Here is a 26,955-nt window from a genome sequence, read left to right as displayed (position 1 = left end):
ATATGGCCATTCCTCTATTGCGCAGATCATCACTGCTAACATCTCTCTCTTGTTTTTTCATTAATGTTGGAAAACATTTTTATGCCAGGTGCACTAAAGATTCGTATGTCTCTTCATTCTTCACCCATTATTCCAGGACAGGCTTTCATGCTGATGATGGGTTCTGCTAGGTAACAATTCAACGCAGTATGGACTGACATCAGTTCTCATTATGAGAGCCAGAGGTCACCAGCAGAATGCTGATTTTTCTCATTTGGTGGTTTGGGTTTTATAGTTTCTGCATCAGAATATTGCTTTTTCCTTTTCTGAAACCATGCTCCACGCCTTGTCCTGCTCAGATTTATGAAGTTGCTTCAGAGTTTTAAAACTAGGCTTCAGTGCTGTAGCTGTCTTTAGAAATTTCACAGTGATATCATCTTTGCATTTGTCAGATTTACAATGGAAAGTGTTCTTAAGTAAAACAAGGTGTACTGAGTTGTCATTTGAGGTTACAGCAAAATAAAATATATGGCAGAATGCAGGGAAGTCAGAACAGGAGACATCAGTTTTTCCCCAAGGAGTTCAGTCAGAAGTTTAATTAACTTAAAAAAACAAGCATCATCATTATGGAATCATGTCCTCTGGAATGGTGGCTAAATCATGAGGGTGGGCATGGTCATCTAGCACACCTTACAAGTAAATACTTTGCACTGCTGGCTAAAATAATGGCAAACGAACACCTGTTTTCACTTTTAGGTGCCATTGTAAATAAGAAGTGGGCAGCATTATCTTTCATAAATGTAAAAAATCTCATTTGTCTTTGTCATGGGGTGAGCAAGAAGTTTGTGTGTAAGGACTGGTGAGCACTAAAGCTTTACATTGTTTTTGAATGCAGTTATGTAACAGTCAAAATTCTACATTTGTGAGTTGTGCTTTCTTGATAAAAACATTGTACTGCAGTAGTTATATGAGGTGAATTGAAAAATATTTGTTTTTATCATTTTTATAATGCAAATGTTTGTAATAAAATGAGCACTGTACATTTTACATTTTGTTGAAATTGAAATCAATGTATTTGAAAATATAGAACATCTAAAATTTTGCCTAAATTTCAGATTAGTAGTTTATTGTTTAATAGATTAATCATGAATAATTTTTTTAGTTAATCACATGAATTAACTGGGATTGACAGCAGTAGTGTAATTCTAGACTGCAGCTGTGTATTTGTCTTTAAACTTTATTGCATATGTGCTAGTATGTTTAACCCAGGTTACTAATCATTTCCATTCTATAAGATCTTATTGAGCGGAAATTTTCCATGTGTGCTCTAAGCCATACAACAATTTTGTTTTTCAAAAAGCTTTAGCTAACATGCAGAGACTATTGAAAATAAAGGAAGTGGAAGAAATACACTTTTGCTGTTGCAAAAATCTTTTTCTACTTTTTTTGCCAGATTTATTGCTTCATTGGTTTGAGGCAGAAACTTAAAATTCCAAATAGCAGATGGCAATTCTTAGTGGGCTTTCATGTGGTCCTGTGTGATGAGATAATTGTTATTCACTTATGAAAATCAAATTCTTTTCCTATATCAGTATAGGTAGCTGTCTATTTTATTACTCTTTACATTATACATGAAGATGACACCCCTTTAAGTTTCCTGGAACAAGGATACCTAACCTAAAAATTGTAAACCGGTGTCACAACACGAACTGGTTGGAAATATTATGACAAAAGTTAGTTTAGTCTGAAAATGCAGATTAGGTAGAGCAAAATGTTTTGTTCAATCTGTTCCGGGACTAACACCCTTTTCATCTCCCCAGTATCTTGGGGTTAATAGGTTCCTCATCTGATTCAGGAAGCTGTGTTACCCTGCCATGTGTTTTGACCCAGCGCAGCAGACTTTTGGAGATAGCCCTAAGAGTTCCAGGTTCCCAGGTCTGTTACAGGATCCTGGAAGTCCTAAGTGCCCTGGCTTAGGCAGGAAGCTTAGCAGCTGCCAGACCCCCAACTCTGGCAAGATGGCTTGCCTTGTAGTGGCTGAGTGAAACTGACAAGAAAATCAATTTCATAAATTTCAGTAATTCCAAAATGATTTTTTGGGATCTCTAGTTTGCGCCCCCGCGCGCAAAAGGAGACCGGGGAGAAGAAGCTTGGAATCTTTGCTTTCATTCCAAATTTGAATGAAAGCATATGTGGAAATACTGAAACATCTCCTGAACTGAACTTCCCAAGTTTTGGCCAGCTTTAGCTGGAATAATGGGGTAAATGGGAGGGATATGCCTGACCAGGTTCTGACTAAGTGAATTCTGAGTTTTAGGGGGTTCCTGATTATAGAAAAAAATTAAGAAACAATGGTTTAGGAACTACTTGAACATATGAGGGAATGTGCATTGAATACAGAAGCCCAGGATAAAGTCCTTGGCCTCTGATACACTCTCATGTAAGACTTCTAAAAATGTCAATCATATGTGTAATTGAACTCTTAATAGTTAATTCACTTCAGTAAATCTACACATACAGCTCTGGTGGAAAAAATGTTTTTCCTTTTGAAATCATTGAGTGTGTTCTATTGAGTTAAATAGCGCCAGATTTTCACCTTTAGATCATAAAACGTATTCATTTCATAATTGTGCTATCACAGTCAAAGCACATACTGTATCTTTGCTTGAGCAGATGGTGATTACTTTTTTTTTTTTTTTTTTTAGTGACAGCAAGTATTCAGGTATATGTAAGCCAAACCAAAGACAGAGGTTTCTCCCTAAAGCAGGTTACACTCAAAGCAGAGTATAAAAAATGGATGTGCTATGATGCATGTGTCTCAAAATACGGTTCGATGATTATGTGCAGTTCTGTAATATCATGACTGGGTGATTTGTATAATTCTTGATCTGTGATAGCCTTAGTGGGATTCAAAGAACAATTAAGTTTTTTTAAAAAAAAGGATTTGAAGGAGTCTGTTGTGGTTGTCTGATGCTCTGTGACTAGGTCGACCAGATGTTCTTATTTTATAGGGATAGTCCCAGTATTTGGGGCTTATTCTTATATAAGCACCTATTATTCCCCCGCCTCACCTGACTTTTTTCAGACTTGCTGTCTGGACATCCTAACTTGAATAGGGAGGGAGTTCCAGTTGAAGGGAATGAGAAGAAATAAATAAGAATGTTCATAGGAAAAGAGAGAATGTCATAAGGTATGGATCATTAGTGGAAAAAAGAAGATGTGTTCATTTGCTCGCTAATTTCTGTAATAATAGATAAAACACTGCAATGCTTTCAGGTTTGTGCGCAACCATATATTTTGGGTACACACTAATCGGTTCCTCTGAGTAAAGAAAGCAGACACCCACATAACGGGGTAAAAGCAACTAATATAATTCCAGTCATTCTAAAATAATAGTTTCTGTTGGAGCTAATGTCCTATATTGTTCCTTATTCAAGAGAAGTAAAAAAATTGCCATGTTTATGTCTGTCCACCAACAAAGTGTTCATTTGGGGAAGCGAGTTTTATCAGTATGTAATATATAAATATCCATCTGTGAACGTAGAGCTAAAAATTCATTAAGATATGAACTATGTAGATGCTTTGGATCCTATACTACCCAGTGAAATCCTACACTCATTAGGAGATCCTTATTTATTTTATTGGGCTCTGGCTGTACTATATTATGGAACAGAGATGAAGTTATTCAGTCTTTATGCTGTAATGTCATGCATTGGAAAATACATCAGACTCCTGGAAAGTGTATTGTGGGCTCAACAAAGCATTTTTGAAGAATGCCCTATCTACATTTCCCTCAATATTCCAAAAAAAATTCTGTGTTTATCTCCGAGGTCAAGCTCTTTAACTGACTTCATTGGGCCAGTGTGTCAACCCATTGGCATCAGTGGAACTATCCTTGTACCAGCTCACTAGTGGGAATAAGTGGCTGATTGGGTGACCCAAGATTACAACTCCTCTGAAATACAGATTTAGTTATCTTAAGTAAAGACTTAAATTTTTCACTCAGCACAACATAGTGAAATAGTTATGATCGGCCAAACTATAATAGGTACAATTAGGGATACATTTTTTTATGTTTGCAAAAAGATAATTTAAATATTAGGTTGAAAAAAATCATAATTTTAGGAAGAATTCTTAAATCTTAATTTATCTCACCATTGGTTTTAGTTTCCAGAGACATCTGAATTATATCAAATTCCATTTTAAATAGTTCATTAACCTGTAAATTAAACTTTAACAAAATAAAATGCTGTGTTTTTAAAAATGTGTATACACAGTACTGCTCTGGGCATTGTCATTATAATCCCACATTTTTGTTTAGCATGGGCATTGAAAAATATTGAGTTGAAGTTGGGATTTGAGTAATCAACTTATGGAAGGTGAGGTGGAAGTTTTCTTGGGCTGTGCTATCGTCTTCTGCTGAAACGAAGCCGTAAGTTTTTAAAAAAGCCTATCAGTACATTATAGACAAGTGGTACCCACTTAGTTGCCACAGATATGGAAAGTTTAAGATGCTTTTAAGGTGAATTACTCTGCTGTCACCCCCTCTTCCCTTCAAAAATCCATTAATTCTGAACTTTCCTTCCAATAAATACAGTAAGGTCTCAGAGTAGGTGAACTCAGAGTATGCAACCCCACTCTTACGCGACTGACCCCGATTCCTATTGTAAACCCTGTAGCGCGATTTCCAGTTGCGCTTGACTCCTGTTGTCCTGGCTGAACCATACTGCCTCTGCACGGCCGAGGCTCAGCTCCCCCACCCCCAGCTCCGCTCACCACCCGCACATAGTTCCTGCTTACCCCCCACCCCGGTCTCTGGCTCTAGCTCACCACCCCTCAGGCGCGACTGCGACGCAACCTCCCTGGTCCTCGTTTAACAACCTCTGCCGGCTAACCACCCGTATGTGGCTCTGGTTCACCTGCCGCCCCCACCCCTCACGCACGGCTCTGGTTCACCCCCTGCCCCAGTTTAAACCCCCCAAGAGTGGCTCCAATTCAAACCCCTCACATGTGGCCCCATTTCCATACTCCTGCCCCAGTTTAAATCCCCCGTGTGTGACTCTGGTTCAACCCCACGCACGGCCCCAGTTCAACACCCCACCCCCAGTTCAACTGCCGTGCTGGCTCACCACCCACGCCCAAATCTGGCTCCAGCTCAACTCCCCGCCACAGTCCAGCTCACCGTCTGCGCACGGCTCTAGCTCACCTGCCACCCTCACCTCTGGCTCTGGCTCGCCACTCCTCACGCATGGCTCTGGTTCACCCTCCAGTCCCCGCCCCAGTTTAAACCCCCCACGTGCTACTCAAATTCAGAACTCTTGCAAGTGGCCCCATTTCCATCTTCCCACCCCGGTTTAAACTGCTATGCGTGGCTCCAATTCAAACCCTCCCACCCCCAGTTAACCCCCCTGCCGTCTCACCGCCTGAGCCTGGCTCTGGCTCCGGTTCAACCTCCCACTGCATCCTGGCTCACAGCCTGAGAAAAGCTCTGGCTTACCACCCCGCACACAGCTTCAGCTTAACTCCACCCGTCTCCCCACTGCGGCCCTAACCCACCCCAGCCTTATCCCCTCCCCACCCACCTCCCATGGCCCCACCCCACCACCAGGCTTAACCCTCCCCAACTGCCCCCCCCCCCACACCAGGACTTACCTTTCTGCTGTTTCTCCAGCTGCAGAACATGTGTTCTGCCAGGGAAAAAGCCAGACCCCAACTTGTGTGACATCCAGGTTACGTGAGGGTGCATGGAACGGAACCCTCATGTACTCTGAGATCTTACTGTACACCAATTCCTCACCTTCCAAATCATCTGCTGGGAACTCTAATGAACTTATTTTTGGTGATGCATTTTAAACTTGCTTGATTCAGTCCTCTGCATAAAAGTGTGTTGGAGGAGGAGGAGTTTCCCCATCTTTAAGAAGAGGTGGAGCCCAGCTGCCTGTCTTCTGAGCAGCTGGCATTACTTTGATTTTAAAGATACATCTTCACAGGGGAAAGCACTAGAGAATGATCTGTTACTTCTTTTAATAAGGGTGATCCTGCTCATTAATTCTCTTCCCTCAACGAAGACAGAAACCTGTCATGTATGAGCCTTATATAAAGATATTTCTTTATAAAATGAAATTGGAAGTAGTCTTTGGCTTTTGAAGAATGGAGTACTTTCAGTAGAGAACACTGTAGCTACATCTACAGTAGCATGCCTCTTTCAAAAGAGGCATGTAAATGAAGGAAATAGAAAATGCAAATGAGGCACAGATTTACATAAGACACCTCATTTGCGTATTCCTCTTTTGAAAGAGCTTCTTTCAAAAGAAGAAAAGCAGTATAGATACCCTTATTTCTTTTATTTTATTTTTTTTAAAGAAATAAGGGTTCTTTTGATCATGGGGTTTATTTTTGAAAGAACTGGATCTACACTGCTTTTCTTCTGTAGAAAGAAGCTCTTTTGAAAGAGGAATATGCAAATGAGGTATCAGATATGTAACTCTCCCTTATTTGCCCTTTCAATTGCCTTCATTTGCATACCTCTTTCAAAAGAGGAATGCTAGTGTAGAAAAAGCTTATTTGGAATCAGTAACAAGCCAAAGAAACCACTTTTTGAAATTTGGGTGAGAGCATTGCTGTGCTTCAAGCTAAGAACTAATTTTAGCTTGATGTGTCAGATAGAAATGCAGTAGTTGACAGCTCAGTGTAATTAGATAAGCTGCATGACACCTGAAACCAAACTTTCTTCTTTATTTGCATTTACTTTGCCAAGTCATTATGATAAACATGGTTTATTTCAGTACTTTGGTTCCTGTGCATGACAAGCAGATGTATTGTACCATTAGATCAGTAAAACTTGATTGGTTCTTGGTGGTATTACATGTTGAATATTAATGGAAAAAATGCTGCACACTTTGCAAATTGGATATGAATATACTGTTTAAAAGCTGCTATTAAGGGGTGGCCATTTTTGCTTTTTCCCCCATAGATGTTAATTGGATCAATGAGTTCCTGAGTGCCTATTGAAAGGTTCTGAGTGCTCTCAGTTCCCATTGACTTCATTGGGAGTTACTAGGAACAACACAAAACTATTGGAAAATGTAATTTAGTTAACTTTCTTGACTATCAATTTCAGCTGTATTGATTAGCTTTGTCTGTAACAACCTGAAAATAAGTTTTATTTCAGTTAACATACAAAACCAACTTCCTTCCCAGCATTCGGTAATGCAAATTATAACATTGTATTCAGACAGGTCAATGTAGTATGGGTAGTCTGGAGAGTCAGAGGCTATCACATATATATTTTCCATGATTTTCTTCACTCACTCTAGCAACATTAATTCAGCTGTTGCTGGCGAGGTTTGCCCACGAAGGTGCCAGTGATGAAGGAGCATGATTTTTCTGCCTGCAGGTGACTGTACCTGATGTCTCAGGGACAGTCCTAATCACAATTTCATACACCCTGGTAAATCGATAGTACACCAGTAAAAGAAACTATCATCATCAAATGCTATTGCTCTTCACTTAACAATGCCTTTTGGATTTTCTATTACCCTTTTTATATTGCTATTGAATACTCTCTTTTTAATTACTTAAAAACAGTTTGGGGCAGTGGAGGTGGGCAGAATGGTATATGTGATACTAAGTGTTGCTGTTAAATCATCATAGGGCTTCTGTCACTGGTAAATGCAGAGCTTTGTTTAGCCACTGCTGCCAAAGGACCTCATTTGATGTGGAAGATCAATATGAAACTTACAATATAGGGGCTTGGTTCATTGTAATGGTGTGGTTTTAATTTGATCATCCACAGGATGATCAAGCACACCAGGAAAACTTTAGTGCATGTCAAACATCTGTTATAGTTGTCAACATCAAGGGAGACATCCTGATATTAGGGGCTCTATCTTAATAGAGAGCCCTTTTCCCTTCACTATTTCCATCCCAGTTTTTCACATTTGCTGTCTGGTCATTTTGTCTGCATCCCATGCATCTCTGGCCCCTCAGTACATATTTGTCCTCTTTCCTCCTTCCAGTGAATCAGAAGAAATTCTAAGCGAGAGAACACTTTGGGGAGCTGAGACAGAGTTACCATTTTACCAATGTGTCTTGAAGATTATCCCTCCAAAAGAGTTACCTACCACTTCTTCCCTTTTCAAAACTCTCTTGTCTATCTGAATTGTACTTACCCAAAATAGATAAAATGTAGTCTCCAAAATGAGGAAAAGCAAATGGAATCAATCTTCTGACCTGTAGTCCTTTTCCCTGCCCTGTTCCCTTCCTGATGTGATGCAAGTTTAATTTCCACTAAGTACTAGATAATAGTGGACTAATAAAACTACCTTAATATATATCATTTTACATTTTGATACAAAATAGTTAATTGGATTAATTAAAATGAGAGCGAGGGCATACTGGAACGAGAAACACCTTTCAGAAGGTGTCCAAGAAACTGTCAGTCTACTGTCAGAGAGTTAGTCTGTATCTTCAAAACCAGCCAAGTTAGTCTGTATCTTCAAAACCAGCAAGAAGTCCTGTGGCACCTGCTAGACTAACAGATAATTTGGAGCATAGGCTTTCATGAGCAAAGACCTGATTTGTCAGATGCATGAGTGGGGGAACCTCTGGAACCCCCACTAATGCATCTGATGAAGCAGGTCTTTGCCCATGAAAGCCTATGCTCCAAAATATCTGTTAGCCTATAAGGTGCCACAGGACTTCATGTTGCTTTTGTCATTCTACTGGGTTCCATTGAGTAACAGAAAGCTACTCAGAATTAATCAGACTCTAATAAGTTTCTTTTGCCAACAACCAAGGCCAAAAATCTTGAAGTGTTCCATATCCCGTTAACAATCTCCTGGGCCATCTGATTCCCCAGATTACTGTATACATGAAAAATATTCACTGTACATTATTGCACAACTTTGAAATTTATTATTATTTATCTAGGCTATGTCTACACTAGCACGTTATGTCGAAGTAGCCTATTTTGAAGTAAGAACATCGAATACACTACTTCGACGCATAGCATGTACACGTCCTCCAGGGCTGGTGCCATCAATGTTCAATATCGAAGTAGCGACAGAGAACGTCGAAAGGAGCCACCCCAGAAGAAAATGCGGAGCGTCCACACACACAAGTGCTCCCCATCGAAATAAAGGGCCAGCAAAGCCCCAAGCCGCTCCCTTAAAGGGCCCCTCCCAGACACACTTGGCCTGCACAGCATGAGATCCACAGAGCCAACAACTGGTTGCAGACCCTGTGAATGCAGCATGGACCCCCAGGTGCAGCAGCAGCAGCAGCAGCAGCCAGAAGCCCTGGGCTAAGGGCTGCTGCATGCGGTGACCATAGAGCCCCGTGGGGGCTGGACAGAGTGTCTCTCAACCCCTCAGCTGATGGCTGCCATGGAGGACCCTGCTATTTCGAAGCAGCAGGATGCGGATTGTCTACACACACCCTACTTTGACATTGAACATCGAAGTAGGGCGCTATTCCCATCTTCGGATGGGAATAGTGATTTCGACATCTCACCACCTAATGTCGATTTCAACGTCGAAATAGCACACGGCGCATGTAGACGCAACGCATGCTATTTCGACGTTGTGCTGGCTACTTCGAAGTAGCCAGCTAGTGTAGATGCATCCCTAATGTAATCTAAAATCCTTCTTACTTCAGTAGTAATCAGAAGTACTGAAGTGAAGCAGTTATTCCTAGTGAGCTCATTTAAAATAAATCACTTGTTTGCCCTGACCCTCTATAGATTCCTGTCAATCCATATATTCATTGCTGGAAAAAGAAAAATTCTAGAATGGTCAAAGCAAGAAACAGCTTTCATACTGAAGTGAAGCTTGCAAGTTTACTAGCACTAGACTTTTAATTGCCTGTAAATATTTTCGGAGTTGTTACAAATATTAAATGCACTTCAAAAGTTGTTCTTTCTGTACATGTTCCATAGGTAAAGTTAACCTCGTAATAGCAGATATATACCATGAGAGGAGAAGACTGACCAGCATGTTTTTCATGTGTTGGTTATGATGTGATGAGAGAGACTTTCAGGCAGTATAGTAAGTAAGGACATGGGGTCAAATTAAAGAAATTATAAGGTATTCAGTGAATGCAGAAAGCTGTTTTTTATTAACCAGTCATTGAGATAAACAGCGGACTAAGACGATGCTGCAGCTTGGGAAGTGCTAGTTAACAGTTTTTGTTTGACCTGTATATAAGGCAGATAGGGAAATACTGAAGTGATTTAGTTTGCATTGCCATCAGTAGAGCTATGTGACATTTTTTTCAGCAAATAGCAAATTTACTATGCTTATTTTTAAAAAAGAAGAAAAAGGTAAAAGTCATATTAAAATGAAAAAAATATATATAAGTAACAAAAATTTATTTTGGATAACAGACCATCCCAGAAATTGAACAAAATCCTCTTATATTTAGTTTTCTTTGTGGGTTTTGTTTCCGTGATGGGTGCTTTTTAAAAGCAAAATGATTTTTTTCCTTGTTCATTTACATTAGCAACTGAAGAAAATCAGTTTGGGTTCAAAATTTAAATTTTTTCTGAATTTTTGCTTGCGGGGGGAGGGTCTTCACTTTTTATCTAATGGTAAATTGTTGGACTTTACTTTAAGTAATCCAACATGCTCTTAAAAGGTCAAAAGAGCAATGTGATGCTAATAACTGACCATGCGGAAAAGCTTGCATTTTGTTTGTTAATGAGAACTTACTCCTGTATTTTTATTTCAGTTGGAAATGGAAAAGTCTCAGTTACAGTTGCTTGAGCTGGAACATAAGAAGTTGTCTGCTCGTCTTGAAGAAGAGCGTGGCAAGAATAAACATGTAGTGTTGATGCTAGTGAAAGAATGTAAAATGTTGTCTGGGAAAATTGTAGAGGAAGCCCAGAAACTGGAAGAAATAATGTCAAAATATGAAGAGGAAAAAAAAAAGGCTAATGAATTGGAGGAATCTCTTGCAGCTGAGAAACAAAGGAGTACACAGATGGAAGCTCAAATGGAAAAACAGCTCTCTGAGTTTGACACAGAAAGGGAGCAACTGCGTGCCAAACTTAACAGAGAGGAAGAACATACCAGTGACCTCAAAGAAGAGAGAGACAAAATGAGAAAAATGATTGAGCAGTTAAAAAAGGAAAATGACAGTAAACCGAAACTTTCTCTCACTTGTGGAAATAAAGATAAGGGGTTTGCTTCTGTATGTGTTGGAACAGAAGTCCCAACTTCAAGAACTATTGCCTGTCAGACAGATACAATACCAATGGACGATAGCACGGAAAATGTTAGGAAGCTGCCTTTGACTGTGCCTGTAAAGCCTTCAGCAGTGAACTCTCTGGTTTCTGGCATCACAAAAACCAATGTCTCCTCCAATGCAGCATTTGTGAAACCAGTAATTGATAGGCACTCTTCTTGTAGTGAATTGATCATCTCACCCACAATGCCTATTCAGACTCAAAGTCAAACCGGAATTGAGGAAAATGGACCAAGTACTAACTCATCACCAGATTTAACAAATAGCACTTCCCCCTTTCCAAGTAATGCTGCCCCTGTTTCTCCAGCGTCAAGTATTGCATCTCAGAACTCACTGCCTTCGTCTACGCACAGTTTACAGACGCAGTCAACCAACACTACTGTGCATACGGGCCTAAATCCTAGAGTCCAAGCAGCTAGGTTTAGATTTCAAGCTAATGCTAATGATCAAGACCAGAATGGAAACACTACCCAAAGCCCTCCGTCAAGGGATGTGTCCCCCACTAGTCGTGACAGCCTAGTTGCGAAGCAGCTGGCTCGGAATACTGTCACCCAAGTCCTTTCAAGATTTACAAGTCCTCAGGGTGGTGCAACTTTGCGGCCTGGAACATCACATTCGGTGGAAGTTGGCACGTATCCCCCAGTTGGTAGAACAAGTTTAAAGACTCCCAGTGCATCAAGAATTGACAGGGGAAATCCTCCACCTATTCCTCCAAAAAAGCCAGGGCTTTCACAAACTCCTTCACCACCACACCCACAGCTTAAAGTTATTATGGATAGTAGTCGATCCTCTAATGTAGGTGTAAAATTTGACAGCAAAACCATGATTTCACCTTCTTCTAGTTCGCCACAGGGAATCAGGGTAATAAATGAGGAAATTATTTCTAAGTCCTCACCTCAGTTGCCACCAAAACCAACTATAGATATATCCATGGCATCTTCAGGCTGTGCCATACCAGCCATGGCCACATCTCAGGTGGGTGCCTGGCCTTCCCGAGCCCCTGGACTGAACCAACCTGCATGTTCAGAAAGTTCCTTTGTCATTCCCACCACCATTGCCTGTAGCTCCTCCATAAACCCTGTTAGTGCTTCATCCTGTAGACCATGTGATTCAGACAGCCTACTGGCAACAGCATCAGGTAAAGGGATTGATATACTTCAAACCGTATCTCCCTCTTAGAATGTTCTTTGTCTTTTTTTTCTCTGGGTTTAGTCATTTGCTTTATTTATCTTTTGCACCTTTTCCCTTAAACTGGTTTATCTTTTCTAAAGATGAAGTTTACATGTTTATATTTTTTTGCCAAGTTTCAGGGGTATGGGAATTTATCTTGCTTCATAATTTTTTTAACGATTATTGTACAAATCAGTTTCTTTTTAAGGTATCCTTAATTTTAGTGTATCCTTTTTAAGTTTAGCCATCTGGGCAGATATTCTGCAATGATTCTGGAGTAATGACATTCCAGCAGTTCATACTTCTAGCCCTCTGCAAGGGTGAGGATTAGAGCTCTACAAATCTGAATTAATTTGGAGAATTGCTAGTTATAGTCTCTGATGGTATGTGATGCTCCAATGCCACTGAGTTTTGTGGACCTTCTGGAAAACAGTCCCTACCTAACAGATATTTGATCCCCTTCTCATGGCACCAAATAATTTTATGATGTCTTATGAAAGAGCACTACAGTCCTAACCACCTTTCTTCACATGTGGAGAAATTCACATTTATACAGTATGGTCATGTCTGTACTAGCAAGTCATTTTGGAAAATCAGGCCCTTTCCAAGGAACAGGCTGAGCATGCACGCACAAAATGCATTCTTTTGAATTCCTTTAGAAAGAGCACAGTGCTTCTTGTGGAGGCCCTCTTTCTCTCCCAAATGAGGAAGAGTGTCTTTTTCCAAAAAGATTTTTGGAAAAAAGCATGTAGATGCTCCACGGGCCTCTGTTCAAAAGGGTGGTCCTCATGGTGTTGGATTTTTCAATCCCTGGTTCATTCTTTTGAAAGAACAGGGGCTATGTGGACGCTCTCTTTCAAAAGAGCAGATTGCTTTTTTAGTATGCTTTTTTGTAGACATGCTCTTTGAAAGAAGATCTTCCAGAAAATCATCTTTTGAAAGATAACTGTAATGTGGACATGGCCTGTGTTTGGTGTCCTGCTTTATTTCTGGAGTGTGCGTGCATTTCTCTTGGAGAGCAATACTAACATGGCTATCTCTCTGTCGTGCTCAGAAAGAGGTTTGCTTAGCAGCTCCAGGATTTCCTCATAATGAAGGCCTAATGACTCAGGGTTCTGCTCCACTGTTATGTCTGAATATGCCACCATGTTTGTTTCCAAATATTGCCGTGCTGATTTTGTTGAAAATGGTCAGCACAAAAATGGCAAGTATTAGCCCAAGACTGCACAGGAAGAGAGAACTTCTCCAAAAATGGAGTCAGTCAATGCTGGGACCATGTATAACAGGAATAGCCAGTAGGCAAACGCAAGCCCAATCCAGACCATCATACACTTCATATCTACTCTGGAATCTTTTCATTTGCTTATTAACAACATTATTGTTTTTATTCTTTTCTCTCAACTCTGGATGTTGATGCTACTTTGACAAAGAAGTTTGTACCTTGACTATCCCTGCTGTAGACACAGGAGCTTTCATTAGCACTGATGAACACTTCAGTAGTTTAGAGGGTTTGGTGCCTTTTGTCTACATCCCTTACTATGTTTCAGATCTAATAATAGCTTCTATGAGTTCTTGATGCTGCTGGTATGCTTCTCTCCCAGGAACAATTACTCTGTGTCAATGAGATTTGATAGCAATGCCCCCTCTAATCCAGGGAGTTATATTAATCTCATGTCTCAAAACAACAATTCGAAGGACTCCATAGGTCAGCCCTTTTGCCATTTGGCATGGGCTTCACAATTCACCCAGGCATTCAAGACCTCACATTCTGCATTCAGCTGTGTAAAGCATTTTGTAGTGTCTTGCAGCAGCACCTGCGAATTTTCCTTTCATAGTCACCCTTTAACTCTGGGGCTATGAGAGCAAACTGGGAAGAAGCTCCCTCTTTTCCTCATCTATATCTGGGTGGTCAGGGGACCATAAAATACTCAGTCAGAAACCCACCACTACTCAATCTTCTGCTTTTAAGTTGAGTTGCACAATTAAATAGCAGATATTTGTTTCATTATATTTCATGGAGACAAAGATGTCAGGCATTTTAATCCTATTTTATTACCAGTAGATCTGTTTGAATTCCACTCAAATCAGATGATAAACCAGGATTTTCCACACCTCATTTGAATCCAGAAGAAGTTAGTTTACGTACTGTAGATATTTCAGTATTTGTTTGCATTAGACAAAATCATTAAGGAAATTAACTACAATCTGTGCAGTTTTCTCAGTGACTGTAGGACAGAAGCCATCACTACATAAATTCAATCAGGTTGAATTAGGCTACATGTTGAATGCTGCTTTACATTTTAACTAGGTGACTGTACAACAGGCTGTTTGGCTCATGCCACTGTAGCTAAGGCAGTTTTGATGACATGGCTTCATAATGGCCGTTTCTACACAGGCCACTTCCTTCAGAAGTGGCATGCTAATACAGGGAGAGAGAGATGCTAATGAGGCGTGGATGCAAATTTCCCCCACCTCATTAGCATAACATTACATGATTTGGAGTCCAGAAGACCGTTCTTCTGGACTCTAAAACTCTGTGTAGAAACGCAGCCGCTGGGGGTACTTCCGGAAGGAAGTCCTTCTTCCGGAGGCCCCTTCTTCCCGCAAATTTTTGGCTCCCTGTATTAGCATGCAACTTCAAAAGGAAGTGGCCTGTGTAGAAACGGCCAATGTGTAGAAATCTGTCAGTGTACTACCTGGCATTCTTAATGTGTGTTTAGATTTCACTTCCATTAGTGTGGCATCTGTATCCACGCCTTGTTTTGTTGTATCACTTGTCGAATTTCTGCATGTGGGAATATGCCGGGGGGGGTAGTTCTCCAGGAAGAAACATTTTTCATCACAAACAGTACCTGTCCTATTTCCCTCTTGTTAAGTCAAGTGCTATAGATTAGGACTTTGAGATTTAGTGAAGGGAGCTGATGGAGTTTGAACCACGTGCTCTGACTGTTTGGTGCTTTCAGAAGGCTCTTGAGTGATTATAAAAGAGAATACTTTCTATGATAGTGCTAAACCTCGGTGGCAAAGGGAACACATCCCATAAAATGCAACGTGCAGAAGTAGGTAAATATAGTAACTCTAATTTATGGACCTAGAAACTGAGGCTGAAATGTGTTTGGTGACTTGCCTGGGATTACCCCAGCAAAAGACTGCAGTGACAAAATTTGTGAAAGCCCCTTGCTTTAAATGTGGGGCTTGATAAGGAATTTAGTAGACATTCATATATTTTTGGCATAGGCTGTAACAGCAAATAATTTTTTTATGTTCAAGGGTGCTGTACAAATATAAAAGATATGGTCCCTGCTTTGAAGTAGTTTAGGGTTAATAAAGGCAAAACAGGCAGATGGTGGTTTGTTTGGTACAAGTGGCTAGATTTTAAGTAACACCTTTTTATTGACAATATATGGCTAGTAACCACCTGACAGTCTCTTTGAAAACCTTCCCACTCATTTAATATGTGTTTATTTTGTTGTCTTAGTTTTTAAACTCTGAGGCAATTTTTTTTCTAGTTTTTTTGCAGTACCTATCATGTTATAGGCACTACTGACAATATAATAAAAAGCAAAAAACAGTATTTAGGTTTCCAAGTTTTTTGAATGGCCACAGATTCAGTTTTAAAAGTAAGTCAATTTAATTTAAATCTTATTTGCTTAATCTTTGCATGAAATGCTTAACATTTTAATTATCATTTTAAAATTTAGTGTGCCAAAATGTTCTGTGTATTTTATTGTACAGTCAGTGCTGGTGAAAATCAGTCAAAATTTGTTAGTAGCATTCAAAAGTATAATACAGGTTGAACCTCTCTAATCTGGCACCCTGGGGACCTGACCAGTGCCAAACGAGAGAATTTGCTGGACCACAGGAAGTCATGTTGTCTAGCACATTATCAACACTTTCACTGCTTACATGGCTCTTAAAAGACATTTAGGGTAAATTACAGCTAAATAACATCACAGAATATCGACAGCCAGGACTGGTGGCTGTGAACAAACTTTTTGGGACCATGGGAAACTTGGCCACACCCATGATAAGAAAGCATCCAGCAAACTAAGATCATGCTGGATGAAAAGAGTTCTGGATTAGAGAGGTTCAACCTGTGTAAACCAGATTGATAGTAAGATTGACATTTGATGCTTTTTGGCTGGTCGGTAAATGCATCAGTTAATTTCCTTTTAATATGGAGTTGGAATAAGTAGAAGAAAGTCTAATTACTGATTTTTTTCCCCCTTTTTTCAATGACTGATCAGTTCTGATTAGGTCTGTTCTTTATAGTGCAGCATTGCTTTAAGAAATATTGCAGTAGTGCCACTTTTGTGGTGGAATGTTTTGGGTCTAAAGAAGAACAGATGCTGTGAAACACAATAAAAGGAGGTTACAAGTTTCAATACTTCAGTACTGTGACCTTTTATATCAACATGACAATACTGGCAGCTTTAAATACAGCTGACAAAAGAACCCACCATTTGTCATGTACATTGAACTAGGTGCCTGTGGAAAACGTGGGAAATATACTCTTAGTGTTTCTAGTTTGTTTTGATAACCATGGATTTGACTTACTAGAGAAATAAGTGTTTAAAACTGGAATTATTATAGTCAATTGGATTTCCATACCCCTGACATTTCTTTCTTTTTCTTCTTTGTTTTGCACTCTAACATCACTCTTCAATCAGGATATGTATTTATGCAGATCATTCCAATATTGATTGATTTTTTTTTTCCTTTGTATGTGATTGGCTTAGAAAGTAAAAGGGATGTGAGGAGAGATTGATCTGGGCTTTGAAATTAACCATCTCCACATTCTGAAGCTGATGCCAGAAGCTGTTGTTTCTGTACCTCTACCTTTTATCACTGCATGTCCTGCAAACTATCACCGATGCTTCACCTTTGCATATGAAGCCATATACACTTACTGATATTTCCTTACCTAATTATACAGTATCTTAGATGAATACAAGTCTGCTATGCTGCTTTCCAGTGATAACAGAAGTTCAAATGTGCATTGATGGCATTATATACTTGTTTTTGTGTGTGTTATGCAGTAGATGCTTTTCACCCATTCTAAGTCGAGCACAGTGAGTTTCAACACTTGAATGCAACAACATATTTACCCTCTCAAGAAGCTGAAAATGAGAATAAAGATACCAGATGTCTGTTTATAGTAACACAGAATAAGCCATTTTCCTCTGATATTCTTATCAATGATGCTGAAGAATCTTTTGTGCTACTTTTCAACAAAAGCAGAGGTCTCAGAAATCTTAATACTTCAAAATAGCTTGGCATAGTGAACTTTATGTTTTTAGGAAAGCGTCAAGCCCCCCAGTCTCCTTATCGCCCAGTATCCAAAATAATTCCAACACAAACAAGATTAATTCCTAAAATGAGAAAGCAAATTCCAACAAAGAAGATTAACAGCTAAAGGGATGCTATTGTATTGGATATATCCACAGGAAGCAGTCTCAGAAACATAGTGAAATATAATAAAGTCAGACAATACCTTTGTTTAGTTAGAACAAAATTTTACGTACAGTAATGGTTTAAACATGCTGGCTATGTCTACACGAGAAGCCTCTGTTGACAGAAGTCACTGTCGGAAGGGATTTTCTGGCAAAACATCTGTTGTCAGATTATATCTACACATAAAACGTATCAAAAGAGCAATCTACTCTGTTGACAGAGAGCAGCCAGACTACCTGGCCCTTTCTCAACAGAATGGCTGACTGAAAGCTCTGCAAACAGGGCTGCCCGGTGAACTGGAAGCTCTGTCTATTGACAGAAAGGCTCTGGAGAGTCTACACGGCTGTTTTATCCACAGTACGCTGTCAAGAGAGGCGTTATACCTGAATGAAGAGAGGTATAATGCTTCTGGCAGATGTGACGGGTTTTGTCGACAAACTGTTGATGAAGCGCATTTTGTGTGTAAACGATCCGAGGCTTTTGTCGGGAGAAGGCCTCTCAATTAGACGTAGCCAGATAGGCTTACAAGGTGATGCAAATCAGTGACACGGGAAAATGGAAAGAAAACAGCTTTCATAATTGTATTTTATTTTTCTTTCCATTATTCCTCAGTCACTTTGTACATTGTAAGAATAAATGTACACAAATATCTCAACTTCTACTTTATATGTATACTATTTGTGACTCCTCCAAAAGCTGTAATTAGGTTTCATGTTTTTCTTTGTAAAGCAGAAATGGTTCTTGAGGATTTTTCTATAATCTGAAAAGCACAAGGAACAGAATTTGAGAAATAATTTAAATTGACTCAACTTTGTAAACCTCTAGATTGTCCTTCATAGCCTATATCTGAAAATACGAATAAAACTATGGGTATCTATTCATAAACCTTCAAAGTTGGTTTTCAGTTTGAAGTAATATACGGTGTAACTTTAAATGATGTGGCTGCTGATTTATGCGTGGTAGTTATTTTTATAGTTGCCTACCTATGAATATTTATAAAGTGAGTAATAATTTATTTTTCTGTAAGTAGCGAAAATAAATTTTATGCAGCCTCCATTTATTATAGTAGTAAATTTTATTTTACTATGAAATTATCAGCCTAAAAGTGTCTAATTTTGAAAACTGTTCTAAAAACTCCAGTTACTTATTTTTGTTAGTTTCAGATTGGAATCTATGTTCTTTGTTATGGTATCAAATTTCAGCATCATACAGGACAGTGTTGGTACATACATACAAATTGAGTAATCTATTCAGAAAAAAGAAAAATGGTGTGATTTCTCATTTTCCAAGGGTAAAATATTTGTGTGTATGCAGACACATACACATAATCATTTATATTTTTCAATCCTTTTTCCTATTTTCTTTCACAGTCTTTTGATCAAGGAAGAGTACACAAAGTCTTCCATACTATATGCAGCAGACTTCATGCATTTAACAAACTGTCCTCTAAAGCTGCTAAGTAATAATATATAGAATGTCTAACAAGATAACTCCTAAGATTGAATGCTCTGTTCCGTAGATTGTCATTTTCATTGGATGACTTGAAAGCTTTTATCAGCAATTTTGATAAAACTACATTGGCTCTAGCTACTTGGTCTGCATTGGCTTGTCTGTCAAAATAGAAATCACAGTATTGCTCAATAAAATGAATGTACAAATTAAAGCAAAGTTTAACGGCAGATATGTATGTTACTGGGTTTTGCAGGCATTTATGTTGAACTGGCCCCTTATTCATTCTTTATTTTTAAAGTATAACTGAAGCATTTTGAACCAAATTTTCTATCTGATTTGGCTGTAATGCTCTTTCAGGTTTAAAAATTATATATTAGGTTAATATCTCAAAGAAAAATCAGGTTAATAGTTGAAAATAAAAAGCACCTATTTATATGAAAATGTATCTGAAATTATTTTAATTTAGCTACATTTAAACTAAAGCCAGAATTGTGTAAGATTTTCATTAGTTTTTGAAGTTATGGTAGTAATGTAGAAAGTATGGACTCTGGAAGCCGTTGGTGATGTTTCCCAAAGTATTGTATTAACCCATGATGATGTTATCCTGTTAATTTGTGTTAACAATGCACGTAACTTCTTACCACTGTGTGCGATTTTAATTGTCTTTTGATCTAGGGGAAAAAAATAGCATTACAAGAATTATGCTAAACCATAACAGAGCCTATAGTGTTGATAAACCTGTTTAGGTTATCTTTTTATATATTTTAATAGTGCTGTACTGGAAATACGCTGTCTCCAGATCTGAAGAAGTGGGTCTACTCCACAAAACCTCATCACTTAAATTATTTTGTTAGTCTTTAAAGTGCTACATGTCTGCTTTTTTGTTTTAAGATACAGACTAACACGGCTACCTCTCTGTTACTGTTGAAAATAATGCACAGCCTTAATTTATTCATGTGGCTCCCCTCTAACATCTGTCACTTTAACTCGCAGGCTGGTCTCCCTCCCTAACCCCTTTGCTAATGAGTGGTGGTCCTGTCCCCCTGGGTGGCAGGCCCACCCTTCTTCACCAAACTGCTGCCCAGGGAAATGTCACTTTATTGTCAATGCTGCTTAATGAAGAAGGATTGGATATTAATTATTCCTGTGAAGATGGTTATTCTGCCTTGTATTCTGCTGCTATGAATGGACATACAGGTAAGGGACTCACATTTTTGTTTAAACCATGTACGTAACATAATGGAAGCATTAACAATTTGAAAATAAAGCTCACTTTGTGGCTGATGAAGAGTAGTTTAAAGTGAAAGAAAAGACTTCTGTTGACTTCCATGGGCTTCTGATCAGCTATTTGATCAATAAAAATGTCCATAGATAAATTTGGGCAAATTATCAGTTGATGTAGACTTACATTTGAAGTCTGTTGTCATTGATTTTTCGGTGGAAGGGATCATGGATTTTATTGTTACTATGAAACTAGCATTGAGAGATTTTAAAAATAAGACAAGTTAAAATAAAGAAGTGTTGTTGATTTAAATGAATTTGAACATGGATTATGCATAGGAGGTACTTATGCTCTCAGTGTTTGTTGCTAGGACAGTAAAATGCTCCATCTAAAACTACTTTCACTTGAAAGAAAATAGCCCTAATTTCCCCTACGTAACAAGTAATTGACTTGACCATATGTAAATTCATCTTTTGTGTCTCTTACATTAATAAAAAATAAATATCCTACAAAAGTTCAATTCCCTGGAGCTTTTCAGCAGTGCTGGCTTGCACCATTTTCTGATCTGATTCAACAGAGTTCCAGGTATATTGGTAATCAGGGTTTTTTTCCTGCAGGTATGCTGCAGAATGGTGTTCTGGCAGCTTTCAAAAGATTTCAAAATAAAATCATAAAATTGTGTTCCTAATTAGGCAGCGAAACAGCTGGCCTGATTTTCATAAGTGCTGATTATCCTCCAGCTCCTATTGATCTCAGTGAGAGTTTACAGGAATTCCTTTTATTCTTGAAATATCCAATAAGAAAGTTCTACAGAGTTAATGGAGTTAATCATTCCTTAAATATTTATTACTGTAATGTCTTATAATTTTACTGGCATATAAACTGTAAGTTTATTTGTTTTTCAAAGCAGATGTTATATTGCACTTCTTTTGATTCTACATCTGTGTTTAGAAATATCTGAAAAATATTTAATAATAAATAAAAGGAGTTACTTTTTGAACATTTCTGTAGCTTGTATAAAATATGGCTGTCAGTTGTGTCTAGGGTCATCTTAAAGTATATGTTTTTTGAAAACTATCTTTAAAATCAGATTTGTAAAACTACTGGCAGAATGTCTGTAATCCAGTGGGAGCAAGTAAGAAGATGGAAAAATAGTTCTATGACTCTCTGTTTCTGGGGCTGTTTGTTGAATTATATAGATTTTAGTTGCCTGTTACTAGCTTAGGTTTCTTTCCTCCTCTTCTGTGGAACGACCTCACCCATGAGGTTACCAGAGAGTGAGATCCACACCATTTGTTTCCTTGGGAGCATGAGTGAGAATATTGTGTCCTGGATAGCAGTTGGAATGGTTAAAGAAGATCTGGAAACTCTTATTGCTTCTCTTGGGCAGTAACTGACTAGAAAAGAAGCATAGTTCCCCACTTCCCACCCCAGTGCATGGGATAGGTTAAAGCATGGTTTCCCAAACTGGGGGAGTGTGAAGAAATTCCAGGGGGAGCACGAGGCTACCCAGCTTCCCCCCCCCCATCATTTCCCCCACCTGAAGAAAGATCCGGCCTTTGCTTCCAGCTCTCAACCTGCCATTTTAGGTGGGTAACCCAGTGCAGCTGCTATAAAAAGCAGACAGCTGGCAAAGACTCACCTGGAACTGGCTGCCTTCAGCAAATGAGAGTGAGTGTGGGTTGGAGGGGAGGAGGATGGGGTTAGATGAGGGGGCTGAGGGTGCCTGGCTTTGTGGTAGAACTGGGGAGGGGTTTGGGCAGCCGGCCAGCTTGCGGGACTCGTGGTGCTCAGACCGCTGAGGATGGCAGATGGGCATCTGGCTCTGGCAGCATGGGGGTTGGGCAGGTGTCTCGGGCGGCTTGCCCGCAGCTGGGGTAGGTGGCTGTTGGGTGGGTTGCTGCTCCCGGCAGCACAGGGCTTGGCTGGCCAGCAGGTAAGTGGGCAGCTGGCAAGTGAGTGGGTGACTGGCCCCAGCAGCATGGAGCTCAGCTGGTGGCTCTGGCAGTGCAGGCCTCAGGTGGGCAGGCAGCTGACGCAGCCAGCTCTGGAGGCTGGCATGGGGCTCAGGCAGCGGGTCAGCTGAGGCTGCACCAGGCAACCACAAGGGGCCAAGAAAAATTATTTGTGCTTATTTTTAATTTTAAATAGCATTTTAATATCAAGCTTTTGAGTTTATTTTAAATTACGAATTGAATTTTTTGTTATAGGGGGGTTGGATGATGGTAAAGAAGAGGTGGGGGGACATGAGGGTTTCTCAAAAATCAAAAGGGGTGTGTGATGCCAAAAAGTTTTGGAACCACTGGGTTGAAGGGAGAGGCAGACTATAGCTGCTCTTCACCAGTTCCCAGTTGAAATATGCTCCTTTAGGATTCATTACCAACTGTGAGTGTCCTTCAACTTCTAAACCGTGCAAGAGTTGATGCAGATTGACCCACAAAAGCAAGGAGCTGTAACCAGTATTCTGACAGTGCGTCCTGCTGTGCTTCTGTGCTTGGAATCTGACACACACTCCTTGTTGAAAGACAGATGAGAACACTCGGGATGATATTTGGAAGTCTGTTTATACTAAGTACAAAATTCCTGTTTGTGAGTAGTTCAACTTTCAGTGCTGCACCTGCAGTCAGTTTCAGGGCTTTTAGGCTATTAACTAAACACTCCTTTTGTGTTTGAATGCAGAGAAATTGTTTTTCCCATTTGGCTTGACAAACTATGGGAAATTGAATAAATTGGCTTCCAATCCATCTTCGTTTGACCTGCTAACAAAATAGGAACCACTTCAACCTGTTACACTATGAAAAATTCTTCTGTTTTTGGACACAAAAGGTGTCACGCATGGTGTCACGTGTGTCTACATTTGGTTGATAGTCGCAACTGTTCATTCAGACACTGGACATGACAGCGGGACTGAGAATGGAATGATAAACCTATCTGCAAAATCCTGGAGATGTGACATACCCCTTGGAATCAACTACAGAAAATTACATTCATTTATTGTACTTAGTGTACAACTGCAGTGATATATGTCTCTTAAATAGTTGAGATTCATGGGAATATCTGTTTTGTTCATCTTTTATCACTTTTACAGTAACAGATGTCAAGGATACTGAGAAGGAGCCAGAAAGCATGCTGGTCATATACTAGGAAATGCTGTAAGGGAACAAGTATTCCCTCTAATTTTTTTCCATTCGTGGGCAGAATAACTTTTGTTATGCACCAAGGCATATGTGAATGTGCACCGCCAATAGAAACACAAGCTGTGTACTGTGGGTGGCTGTTGGTGCTCTGCTAATCAGCTGGGTGGCATCTGAATCTTTCCTGGGCAGCCACCCAAGCACTCATCTTACAGGGAAAACTGAACGGACCCACTCTTCATTTTATTCAAAAGAGATTTATAAGGTTGGCAAGAAGGAATTTGTATTTTTGCTCAGATAGATATTTGGAGTGAGAAGGATGAAGGAAAAGAGCTTTGAAGGCGTTGGTTATTTGTAAGAGCAGTACTTTTATTGAGAAACAATTGAAGAGTATATCTTATGCTTTTGACTGGAGTTAAACTGTAAATACAAGTGTTACACAAAGTATCTGATTGAGGGCTACTTGGTGATTTGCAGAAGTCTTTCAGATGAATATTCTAATATAGGAGTAGCTTATCATGATAAGGGGGGGGATAGCTCAGTGGTTTGAGCATTGGCCTGCTAAAGCCGTGGTTGAGAGTTCAGTCTGTTAGGTATGGTGATAGATCCTGCTGTGAGGGCAGGAGACTGGACTCGATGACCTTTCAAGGTACCTTCCGTTTCTGTGAGACTGGTTTTTGTATTTTTTACTGTTCAAAAATAGGTTCCTAGTTAGGCTTCTACTCCTTACTCAGGCTCATAAAACTTGGCCCTCTGTTTCAAAAATGCTAAATACCCAGTAAGTTTTCAGTGACGACAATGTGAGGTTTTGGACACTCAGTATCTTTGAAAATCCAGTCACTTACATTGGTAAGTTTAGGCTCAGGTTTTTCAAAAATTTGTTCTCAGTTGTTTTGTCATTTATGCAGTCATTCAATAATACCTAAGCATTTCAGAGAGTTATAGCCAGAGAAAAATAAGTTTTCAGAAATGAATAGAAATGAGTATCACTTGTCAGAGGTTTCATTTTTTATATGAGCATATTGATGATGTTCACAATTTGGAGCCAGGAGCTTAAATCCAGTGTTTTTGCTTGTGCCCATCTTCAGAAAAGGGATGGTTGCAGTAGAAGCTCAGTGTTGCTCTTTGAATATGGAAGTTATTCGTTGCTCTGTAACATTCATAAATTTGAACAAAACATTATGGTTCTTTCCAAAATTTACAACTCAACATTGAGTTAATACACCTTTGAAACTTTGCTATGCAGAAGAAACATGCTTCTTTCCCTTTATTTTTAATAGTTTACATTTAACACAGGATTATGTACTGTTCATTCCACCCCCAACTCACTTCCCTCTGTTGTTTCATGATTGTGTACTCCTGTTTCCAAATGAGGTGTTTGGTGACTTGTCAGTTCTTACACCTGGTGGTCATAATTGTGGGAGTTCTTGTACCCTGAGCAGGCCATGTGCTTTCTTGAGTTTAAATACTGTACATGCAGCTGGAATTCTAATTTTTTCTGGATGAAAAGGCAGAAAAAATGCTTTAAGTATCTTGAATAAATTTGGTTGTGGAATGGATGAATCAGTTAAATTTTTGACTGTTTCATTTAATGTTATTTTGGGGAAAAAAGTTCACTATGGAAACTATTGTAATTCAGTTGTCTAGTAGTAAAATGACGTAATTTTAGAGCATTGTAGTACCTATAGAAATTATTTTAAAAATCAAATTCATGCTCAAGTTTTAACAGCTCTCATTTTTCTTCATCTTTTTTCTTGTTGCATCAATCTGCATTTGTGTTTAATAGAGTGTGTGAGATTGCTGCTGACTGCAGAAGCACAAGTTGATGCTGCTGATAAAAATGGCTTTACACCTTTGTGTTCAGCAGTTGCTCAGGGACATTTCAGGTAAGTGACATAAGATTTTTTTTTCTAGGTTTTTATCTGTAATTATGCTTTTATCATGTTTTGGAAGAAAAAACTAGGGCTGTCAAGCAATTAAAATTAATTGGGATTAATAGGACTATTAAACAGCACAGAAAACAAAGTGCACAGCACTCACTATATTTATTCTTGATTACAAATATTTGCATTGTAAAAAGCTATGGGGTGTTTCAATTCACCTAATACAAGTACTGTAGTGCAATCTCTTCATGAAAGTGCGACTTAAAATTCTGTACAAAAGTACTATGTTTAAAAATAAAACAATGTAAAACTTTAAAGCTTACAACTCCAATCAGTTCTCCTTTAACCAGTTGCTCAGACAAACAGGTTTATTTACATTTGCAGAAAATAGTGCTGCCCTGTTTTTATTTACAATATCATCTGAAAGTGGGAGGGTGTTTGTATGGTACTGTGTAGTAGCTTGTGTCACAAGAGATATACATGCCAGATGCTCTAAAGATTCATATGTCCCTTCACGCTTCAGCCACCATAGAACATGCAGATGACGTGCATCCACAATGATCATGATTTCTGCTCAATAATGCTTCACAGCAGTGCAGACTGATACATGTTCATTTTCATCACCTGAGTCACATGCCACAGAGAGAGAGTGGATTTTTTTTTCTTTTTTGGTGGTTTGAGTTCTGTGGTTTCCACATAATAGCACTAGTATGACGTCAGTTGAAAAATACTTTTTCTTTTATTTATCGCGTTTGTAGTGTTAAAAATATTAAATGGGCACTTGTACACTTCATATTTCGTACTATAAATATAAAAGATATATTCGAAAAGGTAGGAAAACATCCAAAAATATGGGAAAAAATTCAATTGGTAGTCTCTTATTTAACAGTGCAATTTTAAAATCATGATTAATTTTGAGTTAATCGTTTGAGTTAAAGGCAATTAATCAATAGCCCTACAAAATACCCACTCTCATACTAATGTAACATTATGGCTGAGCATGTAAACAGAATTTTATGTTTCCCATTTTAGCCTTAATTTGACCACCCACTGCCCAAAGGTACTATTTGCAACTGAACCATCATAATTAGTTTCCATGAGAATCATAACTTTGAATCTTCTGACTTTTTAATACACACATTCTCAGCTATAACATTGTGTTAATGTAAGCCTTTTTCATTAATATTGTTTGTTTGATTTTTCTAAATTGAAGAGTCAAAGGGAGAGCGTGATTCTACACTCAGATAAATAATGCGTTTAATTTGTAACATGAAATTCAAATGCATAGAACACATTTGAAAGTTCAAAATAGGTCTCTTTTGAAAAGTTCTTCTAAATGATAGTCATTTGAAATGAAATTTAGCTTAACAAATAAAATAGAAGTCTTAAATATTCTGACTACAAATTCCTTCCCTTT

At 38.9% G+C, this 26,955-nt stretch overlaps 1 protein-coding gene across 3 annotated transcripts in view; it reads left to right on the top strand.

Moving 5' to 3' along the window:
- CTTNBP2 (cortactin binding protein 2) overlaps positions 1 to 26,955 on the top strand; it is a 171,494-nt gene that overhangs the window by 62,460 nt on the left and 82,079 nt on the right. For all 3 annotated transcript variants that reach the window (XM_075014950.1, XM_075014941.1, XM_075014960.1), the window contains exons 4-6: positions 10,708 to 12,361; positions 20,293 to 20,496; positions 25,442 to 25,541. In XM_075014950.1, the coding sequence (XP_074871051.1) occupies positions 10,708 to 12,361; positions 20,293 to 20,496; positions 25,442 to 25,541 (1,958 nt within the window). The remainder of the gene's footprint in view (positions 1 to 10,707; positions 12,362 to 20,292; positions 20,497 to 25,441; positions 25,542 to 26,955) is intronic.

The sequence above is a fragment of the Carettochelys insculpta genome, chromosome 1, assembly GCF_033958435.1.
Source record: "Carettochelys insculpta isolate YL-2023 chromosome 1, ASM3395843v1, whole genome shotgun sequence".
Taxonomy (NCBI): Eukaryota; Metazoa; Chordata; order Testudines; family Carettochelyidae; genus Carettochelys; species Carettochelys insculpta.
Note: the sequence above shows the minus strand (reverse complement) of the source record. Positions and strands in the feature narration are given on the sequence as shown.